The sequence below is a fragment of the Colobus angolensis genome, unplaced genomic scaffold (genome assembly GCF_000951035.1).
Source record: "Colobus angolensis palliatus isolate OR3802 unplaced genomic scaffold, Cang.pa_1.0 Scaffold355, whole genome shotgun sequence".
Taxonomy (NCBI): Eukaryota; Metazoa; Chordata; class Mammalia; order Primates; family Cercopithecidae; genus Colobus; species Colobus angolensis.
Genome location: NW_012116877.1, coordinates 670738 through 683304, shown reverse-complemented (window position 1 = coordinate 683304; position 12567 = coordinate 670738). Strand labels below are relative to the sequence as shown.

General features: G+C 53.6%; 1 protein-coding gene across 1 annotated transcript in view; it reads left to right on the top strand.

Annotated features, from left to right (window-relative positions):
- The window catches only part of ARHGEF17 (Rho guanine nucleotide exchange factor (GEF) 17), a 60573-nt gene extending 54986 nt beyond the window's left edge, over window positions 1-5587 (top strand). The window contains exons 17-22 of the mRNA XM_011953063.1: window positions 81-167; window positions 506-573; window positions 785-933; window positions 1714-1888; window positions 2008-2277; window positions 3872-5587. Coding sequence (XP_011808453.1) covers window positions 81-167; window positions 506-573; window positions 785-933; window positions 1714-1888; window positions 2008-2277; window positions 3872-4068 — 946 coding nt within the window. The 3' untranslated portion in view covers window positions 4069-5587. The remainder of the gene's footprint in view (window positions 1-80; window positions 168-505; window positions 574-784; window positions 934-1713; window positions 1889-2007; window positions 2278-3871) is intronic.
- Window positions 5588-12567: the final 6980 nt, after the last annotated feature.

Genomic DNA, 12567 nt, shown 5'->3' with positions numbered 1-12567 from the left:
GTGGGCAAAGAGGTGGAGGGATGACTCCAGGGGCTGGTGTGCCCCAAGCATTTGTCCCAGGTGCACACCCCGATCCACAGTGTCCACGTGTACCAGTCTTCCGACAGCATCCGTGACCGCAGGAACAGCATGAAGCTCCAGCACGCAGCCTCTGTGACCTGCATCTTGTAAGGCCCCAGGGTGGCCCTTCCTGTCTAGACTCTTCTCGGCCACACGTGCAGGCCTCCTTCTGTTCACCTGGGCCCCCTGCTCTACTGTCCCTCCTCTCTGTGGAGGCTGGAAGCCAGAGGCCTGGCCCTAGGCTAGCTATGCCTCTTACACACTGTGTGAGCTCGGGAAAGTCACTCCCTTTTCTTAGCCTCAGGCAACCCCCACCTGGAGAACAATGGGTGGGAAGAGGTGGCCTCTTGGGAGCCATACCCATTCTATCTGTGGTTCCCCTGGTCCTGGGTGACCCACTTTGGCTGCCTGAACTCCCTTCCTCCTTCGTCTTTTCCCTACCCAGGTATCTGAATAACCAGGTGTTTGTGTCTCTGGCCAATGGAGACCTTGTGGTTTACCAAAGGGAAGCAGGTGAGTATCTGCTCTCCCCCACACCCTGCCCCTATCCCCTTACTGGTGTTGGGGCTGTCTCCTGGAGATGTGGCTTTGGGCAACTCCCAGGCCCTCTCTGGGACTTGGTGTCCTTGCTTATAAAGGGGAATGCTAACATCTCATTTCACGGGAGACTGAGGCTCAAATTTAGAACTGGAGTGAATTTCCTGTTTTCTTTACCCCACTCCAGGCCATTTCTGGGACTCCCAGAACTTCAAATCAGTGACCTTGGGCGCCCAGGGGAGCCCCATCACCAAGATGGTGTCTGTGGGTGGGCGGCTGTGGTGTGGCTGCCAGAACCGAGTCCTTGTCCTGAGCCCTGACACGCTGAAGCTGGAGGTAGCAGGGGGTGGGGGGATGGAATTGGTACCGTGGGATGAGCTGGGTCCGTGTGAGAGGAAGACGGAGACCATGGTGGGGGCATAAGCAGCATCCAGCAGAGGGCTAGGGCCTTCCTCTGACCACAGAGTGACGCTGGCCAGTCCCTGTCCTCCTTCAATCCTGATTTCTTCTCTAGCTGATGAGGAATACAGTAAGTGTCCCATATATATTAGGAATCGAATCCCACCCTATCTGTCAACTCAGGTTTTAGGGTCCTTTGGGGATAGGACAGGAGTCCTTCCTGATGTCAACATCCATTAGCATTAGACTCTGGCATTGAGTGCTGCACATGTCACTTGCACACATGTCAGAAGTATCCAGGGGCAACGGGTTCCCTTAATTTCCCTCTCACTTATTCCATTGTTGGCTGGGCAGGAGTCCAAAGCCCTGGGTTCAGGCCCCAGCTCTGTGACTGACTTGCTGTGTGACCTTTCCCTTCTAGGTTTCAGCTTCCTCACCTGTCCGGGGGGAGGCCAGTGACTGATTTTAAAATCCTTTAAGCATTGAAGTTCTCTGATCCTTAAATCACTCAAGTTTAATGGGGAAAGAGAACCTCCATTGTAATTCCTGAGAATTAAGTTGGGAGGCGCTGGTGAAACCAAGCTTTGAAAGGTTAATCAGACCAAGGACCAAATGCTAGTGTGAGTTGTGAGGGATGGACACTGGCGAAGCTCCAGGCTAGGGTGGGCCAAGGGAGGCAGGCCTGCCAGTGACCCATCTTCTCCCCGCCTTCCCCAGCACACATTTTACGTGGGTCAGGATTCAAGCCGCAGCGTGGCTTGCATGGTGGACTCCAGCCTGGGTGTGTGGGTGACGTTGAAAGGTAGCGCCCACGTGTGTCTCTACCATCCAGACACCTTTGAGCAGCTGGCAGAAGTAGACGTTACCCCTCCTGTGCACAGGATGCTGGCAGGTACTGAGCTCAAACTACCACAGCACCCTCCTTGGAGCCTTTCTGCCCGATCGTAGAGGAGGCTGAGGCTGAGCCAGGGCCCGAATTCGGCCCCAGCTGTGGTCTGTCTTCCACCCCAGGCTCGGATGCCATCATCCGGCAGCACAAGGCTGCCTGTCTGCGAATCACAGCGCTGCTGGTGTGTGAGGAGCTGCTGTGGGTGGGCACCAGTGCTGGTGTCATCCTCACCATGCCCACCTCGCCCAGTACTGTCAGCTGCCCACGGGCGCCACTCAGCCCCACAGGCCTTGGCCAGGGACACACCGGCCACGTCCGCTTCTTGGCCACAGTCCAGCTGCCAGATGGCTTCAACCTGCTCTGCCCAACCCCACCACCTCCCCCAGACACAGGTGGGTCAGTGCATCATACCCCAAGCCAGGGATCATGGACGTTTGGTTTAGGACTTCCCACTGTCCTGCCAGAAGAGCTTTTGAGAGGGAGGAAAAGTGTCACATAGAGCTGGAGGTGGCATATATGACAAGAAATAGGCCATGGAAATCCCCAAATGAAATCTAGGATAGTGTATATGTGTGTGTCTGTGTGTGTGTGTATTTGTGTGTGCACCTGCATGTGTTGTGTGTATATAGAGGTCTGGCCAGAGAAATGTCATGGGAGACAGGGAGGGAACTATAACCTAAGAGGTAGAATATGTCACAAATAGAATATGTATATAGGAAATACGTCCTGTTGTATATATTTCCTGTATACACCAGGAAATAGCACAGGACTAGAAATGATATATAGGGCAGGAAGTGGAATCAAAAAGTGATGCACAGAGCAGGAAATAGAAATAGCAACAGAAAACAACATAGAATGGCACTAGCACAGAAAATGGACTGAGAATTAGAAAGTGAAACAGCAGGGCACCAGGCGCGGTGGCTCACACCTTTGGGAGGACGAGATGGGAGGATTGCTTGAGCCCAGGAGTTCAAGACCAGCCTGGGCAACATGGTGAGACACCATCTCTACAAAAAATACAAAAAACAGCCAGGTGTGGTGGCACACACCTGTGGTTCCAGCTGCTCAGGAGGCTGAGCTCAGGGAAGTCGAGGCTGCAGTCAGCAGAGATTGCGCCACTGCACTCCAGCCTGGGTGACAGAGTGATACCCTGTCTCAAAAAATAAAAATAAAAATAAAAATATGGCCGGGCGTGGTGGCTGACACCTGTAATCCCAGCACTTTGAGAAGTTGAAGGACGTGGATCATCTGAGGTCAGGAGTTCAAGACCAGCCTGGCCAACATGGTGAAACCCCATCTCTACTAAAAATACAAAAACTGGCTGGGTGTGGTGGCGGGTGCCTGTAATCCCAGCTACTCGGGAGGCTGAGGCAGTGAGGCGGAGGTTGCAGTGAGCCAAGAGTGTGTCATTGCCCTCCAACCTGGGCGACAAGAGCGAAATTCCGTCTCAAAAAAAAAAGTGAAACATCAGGAAATGAGGTACATCAGGAGGTTACAACCAGAAAAGTTTTGCTTTGGCAGGACAAGAAACGATATTCCCAAGAGGAAGTGGCCATGGAAGTCAGGAAGCAGTAAAGCCTCGGGTCGGGAGTTGTCTGGGTTAGCAGAAGATTTAAGCTACCTGGGAAAGGGCTGTTGGAAGTAGGAGGCTTATTTAATGCAAGGACATTGTGTGCAGTAATCAAGAGAGAAAGTGGCGTCTTACAGGGCACTTATATTGTAAAAAGAAAAAAATCAAAAGTGGTGTCACCTTGGGAAGTTATGTCACTCCTGACTAGAGATTACAGATAGGACATAAGAAGTCTGGCTGCCAAGAAGCTGGCATTTCTTTCTAAATAACTTCCTAGCTAACAGAAAGTGGGATTCCCCCATAGGAAGTGTGCACATCTTCCTTCCTATCTTCTGGGGTACGGGAATTCAGGCCCCGATGGGACAGTGAAGCCTCCATTCGCCCCCAGGCTGACAGATCCTCCCCTCTGCCCCCAGGCCCCGAGAAGCTGCCATCACTGGAGCACTGGGACTCCCCTCGGCACCGAGGCCCCGCCTCGGCCAGGCCTAAAATGCTGGTTATCAGTGGAGGTGATGGCTATGAGGACTTCCGACTCAGCAGTGGGGGCGGCAGCAGCAGTGAGACCGTGGGCCGAGACGACAGCACAAACCACCTCCTCCTGTGGAGGGTGTGACCCTGTCTGCCGTGGCCCAGGACTCGCTCGCTTACCTGCCCTCGGCCTGCTTGCCTCTTCCTAGCCCACACGCAGACTTTGACCAGGAGTGTCCGGCCAGGGGCACACATGTGTCTGCGTGGGCTCTGCCTTGTCTTCGCGGAAGCATTGCTGATAGAACACCCAGTGACCAGCCAGGCCATGGCTTCTCCCGACCCTCTGGCTGCTTCGGTGCTCCCAGTCATGATCTGGTGGGGGACGTGGGCTGACCAGGACCTCTGACCCTGGAGCTTCTACCAAAGACACAGCCGGGTCTGGACCCCATGGGGGCTGGGGGGGACCATGTGCAATATTTGAAGGGTTTTCTAGAGGGCAGCAGGAAGGCTGGGGAATTCCCCATGTACAGTATTTATGTTCCTTTTTAGATGTGTACCTTCCCAAGCACTTATTTATGCAGTGACCTGGTGACCTGGGGTGGGGGTGACTTGAGGAAATGACATGAGGAAAAGAAACCTATTCCTGCCCTGGGGACAACCCTGGGACTCTAACCAAGCCTTCCTGGAGAAACCCATGCGCCCCTGAGCCCCATTCCATTCATACAGACACGTGTGCACACTGCATGTCCAAGGCGCTAAGCATTGCCCGTTGACATAAACTTTCCAGGGCCCGCCTGATTGGGCTGCCCTCAGTCCTCTAGATCAAGATGCTGACTATTAGGGGGCAGTGATTGCCATCTGGGGACCTGCTAGGCTTTGTCATTTCCCAGTTTGTTTGTGGTGCCTTTAGTGGTTCCCTAATTTGGGAACACTGATGGGGCCTTGGACAGGGCTTTCTCTCAGGTAGGAGAAATGGGCCCATGATCTCCTCACAGTCGCCCCCAGTCCTTGGCCCTGCTTCCCTGTGTCTCATGCACTGGCACATACGGTCACCTTGGAGGGCAGACCTAGGAGCCCCTCACTCTGACCACTGAATCCATCTCCACACCCCTCCTGCCAAGGGAAGCCCCTTCAGGAAGGACCCCCCAAAGCTGAAGGGCTGAATGTAGCCTCTTCAATAGAGAAGGCTTCCACTTGAGAGCAGCCTCTGCCTGACCCCCTGGACTGCAGGGAGCCACTCTGACCCTCAGCCCCCTCGCTGCTTCAGCTAAAACTCCAAAGGTTTGGTTTCAGATGGGGTTTGTTTTGTTCTGTTTGGATTTGGTTTTCTTTGCGGTGGGTGGGTCATTGTGTTCTTAGATTATGTTTCTTTTGCTACCAAACAGTCATGTATTAACTCTCTTTGGATGATGAAGTTTAAAGAGTCAATAAATAGAAACACCAGATGACTGCATTGGTGGCCACAGTGGCCTCCTGTCAGCAGCCTCAGGGCTCAGTCTCCCTGGCCACATGGGCCTTCTGACGTCCACACACTTGAGAAGAAGAGAGGCCTTGGAGACCCAGAAGAGTGCTGGACGGCGAGGTTGCCACGATTTGCTGTGTTACCCTGGGCAGGTGTCTGGGCTGCAGTTTCCTCATCAGGAAAATAAAGGGGTTGTACTAGTCCAGTGCTTTGTAACCAGGGTTACATGGTAGAATCCTTGCAGATGACATGTAAATGTGGAAACATGATACATAAATTATTTACGTATTAATCAAGAGCTTCTGAGTCAGTGGGCCTGGACGGAGCTTGGGAATCTGAAGCTCCAGATAAAGAGCCAGGCCCCCTGTTGAGCCTGTCTACAGCTCCTCCAGGAAACAATGTTCTCCAGCAAAACCTCAAAGCTGGAGAATGCTGATGAAGGCCAAGGCCTTGCTCCAACCCTCCGAAGGCTATGGAGCAGGGGTAGAATCCAAGTCTGTCTGATTTCTGGTCTGAAGAGGCCTGTCATTATATCAGACACAAGAACGCATAGGCCCAGCAACATGGGGCCATGCTGTTCAAGGACAAAGAGCCCTCCACACCAGAGTGCACCTGCAGAACTCATGGCCATCACTAGAAAAGAGTACATCATGCCTCAGCTCTGCTACACGCATGAACATTTCCAGCCTAAATGACTGACTTTTCCCTGGAGGGTCATGCAAGCTCATGCTCTGCAAACTGGCGGCACACCTTTCAGGGATCTGCTGGGTCCTCAACACCACAGGACGGATATGGACCATCTCCCTGCAGCATCATTTTACTGGGGCTATCTGGGGAGGAAGGGATTCTATTAATAAGCACAGATGTATTATGGAGTAGGAGGCATCATTCATGTGGAATTCATAACGAAACAAAGCATTAGAAGGAACACAGGCTTTGAAGCTGGACAGACCTTGTTTGAGATCTTAACTTTGCCACTAACTAGCTATGTGCCTTTGGGCAAGTTGTATCCCCTCTGAGCCTCCATTTCCTCACCTGTGAAATGAGGCTGATGATCCCTTCCTACACAGGACTGCTGCTTGGCGTGCACAGGTCTTTGGATTGCAAGGAAGAGATTCATTGTGCCTGTGAACTAGAAGAGTGCTTATTAGTGAAGACGTGAACGGGCAGCAAGGAGCTGTCGTCACAGGGCATAGTGGTCCAGACATCAGAGCTGCATCTCAGGACATCTGGCCTCTCCACTTGAGTTGCCAGTGCCTCCCACACTGCCAGTCAGTTGCTGTTCCATTGCTTTTCAGCTTCTCCTACCTCAGGGGCTCTGCCTCCTCCACTCAGAGGCCCCGGGGCAGACTTCAGTTTTAGCACAAGATACCCAAGGCCAGATCCTCACCACTTCCCCCACTCAAGTGCCTCAGTAAGAATGGGCTTGGCCCAGCCCACTGTTACTTAGAGGGCCACATTCCAGGGCACTGGCCAGCCTGTGGACAGCCCAGATGCCGTCAGCTGTGGGCAGGGAGGCCCTGGAATGAGTGTCAGACCCCAGGCTCCCAGCCCAGGGGAGGCTCCTGGAAGGATTAGCTCCTCTGAAGCAGTGGTTCTCAGCCTGGGATGTGCATTATAATCATGAGGGCCCAGGCCAATCCCAAACCAATTAAATCTGAACTCTTGAGGGTGGGACCCAGGTGTCTATATGTTTTTTAGAAACCTTTAGTTGAAATACAACATTTATACAAAAAAGGACACAAATCATTAGTGTGCAGCGTGGTGGGTATTCATAAAGTGAACACACCCAGGTCAAGGAACAGAAAATCTCATCACCCCAGAAGCTCCCCTTAGACCTCCTCCTCGTCTACCCTTCCAGGGTAACCACCAACCCGGCTTCTGACACCATGATCTAGCTTCACCAGCCAAGGTAGAGAACTACTGCTTTAAAGGGTATGAGTATGGTTAGCCACTGGTGTGGGGGAAAGTGGGGCTTGGGTTTGATGTTAAGAGGGAACACCAGCCTGGCCAACATGGAGAAACCCCATCTCTACAAAAAGCACAAAAGTGAGCCAGGCGTGGTGGCATGCATCTGTGGTCATAGCTACTTGGGAGGCTAGGGCAGAGAATTGCTTTAATCCAAGAAGCCAAGGTTGCAGTGAGCCGAGATTACACCACAGCACTCCAGCCTGGGTGACAGAGGGAGACTCTGTCTCAAAAAACAAACAAACAAACAGCTCAAACCAAGGCAAGGAGGGGTAGAGGAGCCTGGTGCAGGCCTAGGTGGATGGGGGAAGAGGAAAAGACAGGGGAGGCTAGATTGGGAGCTCCGTGAGCGTGGGATTTTGTTCTTTGCTCCATCGCCAGGCCTGCCACAGTGCGTGACACACAGTAGATGCTCAGTAAATATTTGTTGAATTAAATCTGGAGAATTCAGGTGAGAATCAACTGTAGGTCTTGAATAAACCCGGCTTCCACTTAGTGTTTGCTGCAAGCCAGGAGCATGGATCATCTCGAATCCTCACAATGGTCCTGGGAGGTTGGTACCATTATTACCCTCCTTGTCAGGTGAGGAAACTGAGGTTCAGAGAGGTTAGATGCCTTCCTCAAGGTCACCTACCCACTAACTGATAGAACCTGGAATCTGTCTGCTCAGGTCTCTGTATCTCATGGAAGAGGATGGCCAGCTGCCTGGTGTGGCTGGAGGACAGGAGAGAGAGCCTGAGCACCCAGAGCCACACATGGTCACTCCTGAGGCTGGACTAATGTTCCTTAGACCAGCCCTGGTAAGAGGATCCAGATCCCAGATGAGTGAGGAGAGTCAAAGCCAGAGGCCATCTCCTCTTCAAGGGAGTTCTAGGTGGTCCCTTGGGTTAGGGACAGGGGCAGGGTTTAGCTAGACCATCTGCCTTATGGAAAAGATGAGGCACAGAGAGGGACAGGGACATACCTGAGGTCACACAGAAAGGCAACATTGAGGCTGGGGGTAGCTGGGGAGGAGAGCCCAGGCAGGAAGGTTTCCTGTGGTCAGAAAAGCCAGGAAATGACCCTTAAAGCCAGGGAAGGCAGAAGGCTAAATGAGCTGGCCTCCAGGGGCCCCGGCACACACCTCAAACCAGCCTCAGCACTGGGCTGGTCCAGAGGGCTTGGAGGGAGCAAGTCTGGCTAAGGCTTTACCTTAAACCATCTGGGCAGGGCCTGGGGAGGGGATGGGGGACCCCAGGGCCTGAACTCAAGCTCCAGCCTGGCCTCTCTGCACTGTGTGATGTCAGGCAAGTGTCTGTCCCTCCATGGACCTGGATGACCTCTGTGAGCCCTTCACATCTTCTGCATGCCTGCCAAACACCAAGTCTGTGTCCCCACAGACCTTAAGCCACAGGCCAGGTTGCAGGAAGCGGCAAGGGAAGTCTATTTTAGGCCCAATTATAGCCAATAAGGAGTCCTGCCTGGCAAAGGCAAGTGAGCCGGCATCCCAAGCTGGGTCAGAGGTAGTTTGATGGGCTGGACTCGGGAGGGAGATAGTGAGCAAGCATCAGGGTAAATTGGGCAGAGTCCCTGCTGCCCAGGACAAACACTCCACCAAGGGAAGGGAGAGAAGAGGGAGCTTCTGAGCCCAGCGGCCTGGAAGAAGCTGGTGCCCCCGATATGAGGTCTCAGCAGATCCTCATTACACGCTTGGATGGGTGAGTTCTCAGAGAGGTGAAGTCACTTGCCTAAAGTCACACAGCCTGGCAATGGCAGACGTGGGACTTAACGACTATCTATGTGACACCAAAGCGTATATTCTTCCATTTTCCCCTAGATTTTCTTTCTCCAGGCTCCTTAACCTCAGATGCTTCAGCAAGTCCCCTCCCTCCCTGGGCCTGGCTCACACTCCCTAGCTCTTGACCTGCTCATATTCTGGGCCCAGAGGGTAACTGGACTGCAAGTCTCACCCTGACAGTCCCCAGGGTCCCCACCAGCCCCATCGTCTGCGGTGCATGGCTCTGGATTCTTCTCTCAGACTCACCATGGGACCAGGAAGAGCCCATACCTGCCTCCCTAAGCACCAGTCAGGTGGGCAATAGAACCTGGGATGGATGGAACTGAGAGTGCTGGGCCTCCCGTGAGGGAGCCAGTGAGGCAAAGACTTGAAGTCACCAAAGACTTGACACCTCCGCCCCAGTGGGATTCCAGACCCAGGCCAGGGTCTGGACCTAAATGCAGGTTGAACCTGGTCCTGAGACCCAGACAGCCCCAGCTCAGCTTCTGGCCTGGCCCCAGGCTGAGCCCCATCCTGGCCTCCTAGCCTCAGTTTCTCCTCAGATTGAGCCCACCCTCCCCTGGAGTTAAGACACAAACACAGGACAGCAGCCCACCTTCTTAGGGTTAGGACTTGGCCCGCTGGTGGTTAGCCTAGGGTGGAGCATTGAATTTATTTTTATTTTTATTATGTTTTTTGAGACGGAGTCTCGCTCTGTCGCCCAGATGGGAGTGCAGTGGCACAATCTTGGCTCACTGCAGCCTCTGCCTCCCGGGTTCAAGTGGTTCTCCTGCCTCAGCCTCCTGAATAGGTAGGATTACAGGCGCCCACCACTGCACCTGGTTAATCTTTTTTTTCTTTGTATTTTTAGTAGAGACGGGGTTTCACCATGTTGGCCAGGCTGGTTTCAAACTCCTGACCTCAGGTGATCCTCCCACTTTGGCCTCTCCAAGTGCTGGGATTGGCCTGGAGCATTGAAATTTAAATCTGAGCCTCCCATTCCTCCAGGCTTGTACTGTATGTACTTCCTTTTGGAATTCCAGCACAGCCAGCAAGTAGAGTGGCACCCACTACCTTTGGTCCATGACCCCCAGGCAGTCATCTACTCAGATCCCCTGCATACAGCCACACTGTGGTGGCTCTGATCCTGTGACCCAGGATCCCCACCCCAGACAGGGCCTGGCTGGGGCATGGCGCCTGTGCCCCTGCCTCCAGGTCCCCATCACAGCTCTTCCCAGTTTATTGGGACCTTGTGCTGTGTACCTACAATGTGGTGCACACATTCTCTGGGCCCACTTGCCCAGCTGTGGGCCATGTGAAGTTCAACAAGATGGTCTCTGAGGTCCCTGAGCTCAGGGATTCCAATGCTGACTCCACGGGTTCAGTCAAGATGCTGGGATTTTAGAAAACCTGTGATTCTGACAGTCCTTTGGTCTCAAGCCTGTGGTTCTCCAAGCTCCATAAAAAGCAAGTCTAAATCTTTCCTGTGGCTTCCACAACTCCTTCCCTGTCTACTCACTGTGGAGCAACCCAGATGCTGGTAGACTCTCAGGGAGGGGCCCACGTCACAGTGGTTTCAGAGTCAGAGCTGCCTGCAGGAGAAGCTGGCCCATCCACCCAGCAGTAAATAATAATTAAGCTACCTCCTAACCTGGGGGTTGCAGGGGTGAGAAGTGTTTGGGCTGTGGCCCCAGGAGACCTACCCTATGGAGCTGCTGTTAGGGCAGCCAGGTAGCCCCCTCCCACAAAGAACTAAAATGACCTTCAGGCAACATGTCTGGCACCCCAGTTTTCAGATGAGGAAACTGAGTTGGTGGATTTGATCAAAACCTCACAGAGAGCTGGTGGTAGAGAGGGGCCTGGACCCTCTCTAGGATGTCTGATTAATAGCCAGTGCTCCTTAACCAAAAAGCATTTCCCCATTTAGTTTATTGATTGAGACAAGGTCTCACTCTGTCACCCAGGCTGGAGTGCAGTGGCACAATCGCAGCTCACTGCAGCTTCAACTTCCTGGGCTCAGGTGATTCTCCCACATATTTTTGTAGAGACTGGGCTTCATCATGTTGCCCAGGCTGGTCTCGAACTCCTGGGCTAAGTGATCCTCCCACCTCAGCCTCCCAAAGTGCTAGGATTACAGATGTGACAACTACACCTGGCCTTCCCCATTTGGTTTATTGAGTGACACCTGAAATTGCCACCATTTGAACTCTAGAATTTAGAGCTGGGGTGTAGATGGTCCCCTTACAAAGAAAACATTTCCAGGAGTGGAGGGCATTCTGGCTGCTCTGGCTCTCCACAGGCTGGGATGTGGGACCCTGGGAGAATCCCTGCCCCAGCCCCGGAGGTCTCCACTGACATATGAGGGTGCTGATGTCATGATCCTGACATCAATAACCTGCAGCTCCTTATGCCCTTCCCCCACAACCTGGGCATGACCCAGGGGAATGGAAACTCATCCCCGGCTCCCCTTCTCGGGCAGTGTCCAGTTCTCTTCCTGGAATCTCCTGGACCCTGGGGACCTGACCTTTCCTGTCTCCTAGCCCCTGGGTTCAGATTCTATGATTGTTTAGAACCCCACCCCCAGCCATCTATCCCCAGCAGACTTATTTACCTTCCTTTCTCCATCTCTGTCATGGGCTGTGATTATCCTGACCCTAGCCAGGCCTCTGGCCCACCACTAGGCCCTCCCTGGTGTCTCAGTCTCCCATCGGCCCTACTGTCCCAGGAGGGCCGCTTGAGATCCCCTGAATAGTACTGAGAGGAGGAACGGGCCACTGAGCTGCTCCCTCCAGTCCTGGCACACCCTGTAGCACAACTCCAGGGGACACGATTCAGAGTCGGAATCCAGTGTGAATAGTGGCTGGAGTTTGTGATGACTGGCGTTGGAAACTGGCAAGGTGGGATGGCTGTACTAGGGAGGGGGCACTGAGTCACCTGTCCTGCTGGAGGGAAACTAACACCCTGGCAGAGAGACGTGGGGTGCGGGGTGTGGGGGAGTGGAGGCAGGAGACGCCTCCTGGAGGATTTCACTAGGCCCTGAAGGATGTGCCGAAGTCCACTGTATGGGCTTCCTTTATAGACTCACCTTCACCAGGTCTTTTCACCAACTAGGTGAGGGTTTCCAGGGTTGGGCCTGGGCCTCGTCAACAAGGCAAAGTAAGGTTATTCTTCCTAGCCACCAACTGGCAGGAGGAAGATGAGGCCCAGAAAGGGGCAGAGGTGGCTCTAGTTACACTGGCAATGGTAAGAGGACGCAGAGGAGTATCTCAGTCTCCAGTCTCCTTATCTTGCTTCGCACAACCCCTTCTTTCTTGGTTCGGAGCCCTGAAGAGGCGGATCCAAGAGGCCCTCTGGGCCTGGCCGCCCAGTCCCGCGCAGCCCCCTGCAGTTCCCAGGGGCGCGAGAGAGGGCGACGTAGAGCAGCGCCGCCCGGCGGCAGAGCGGCGAGACCCTCAGCG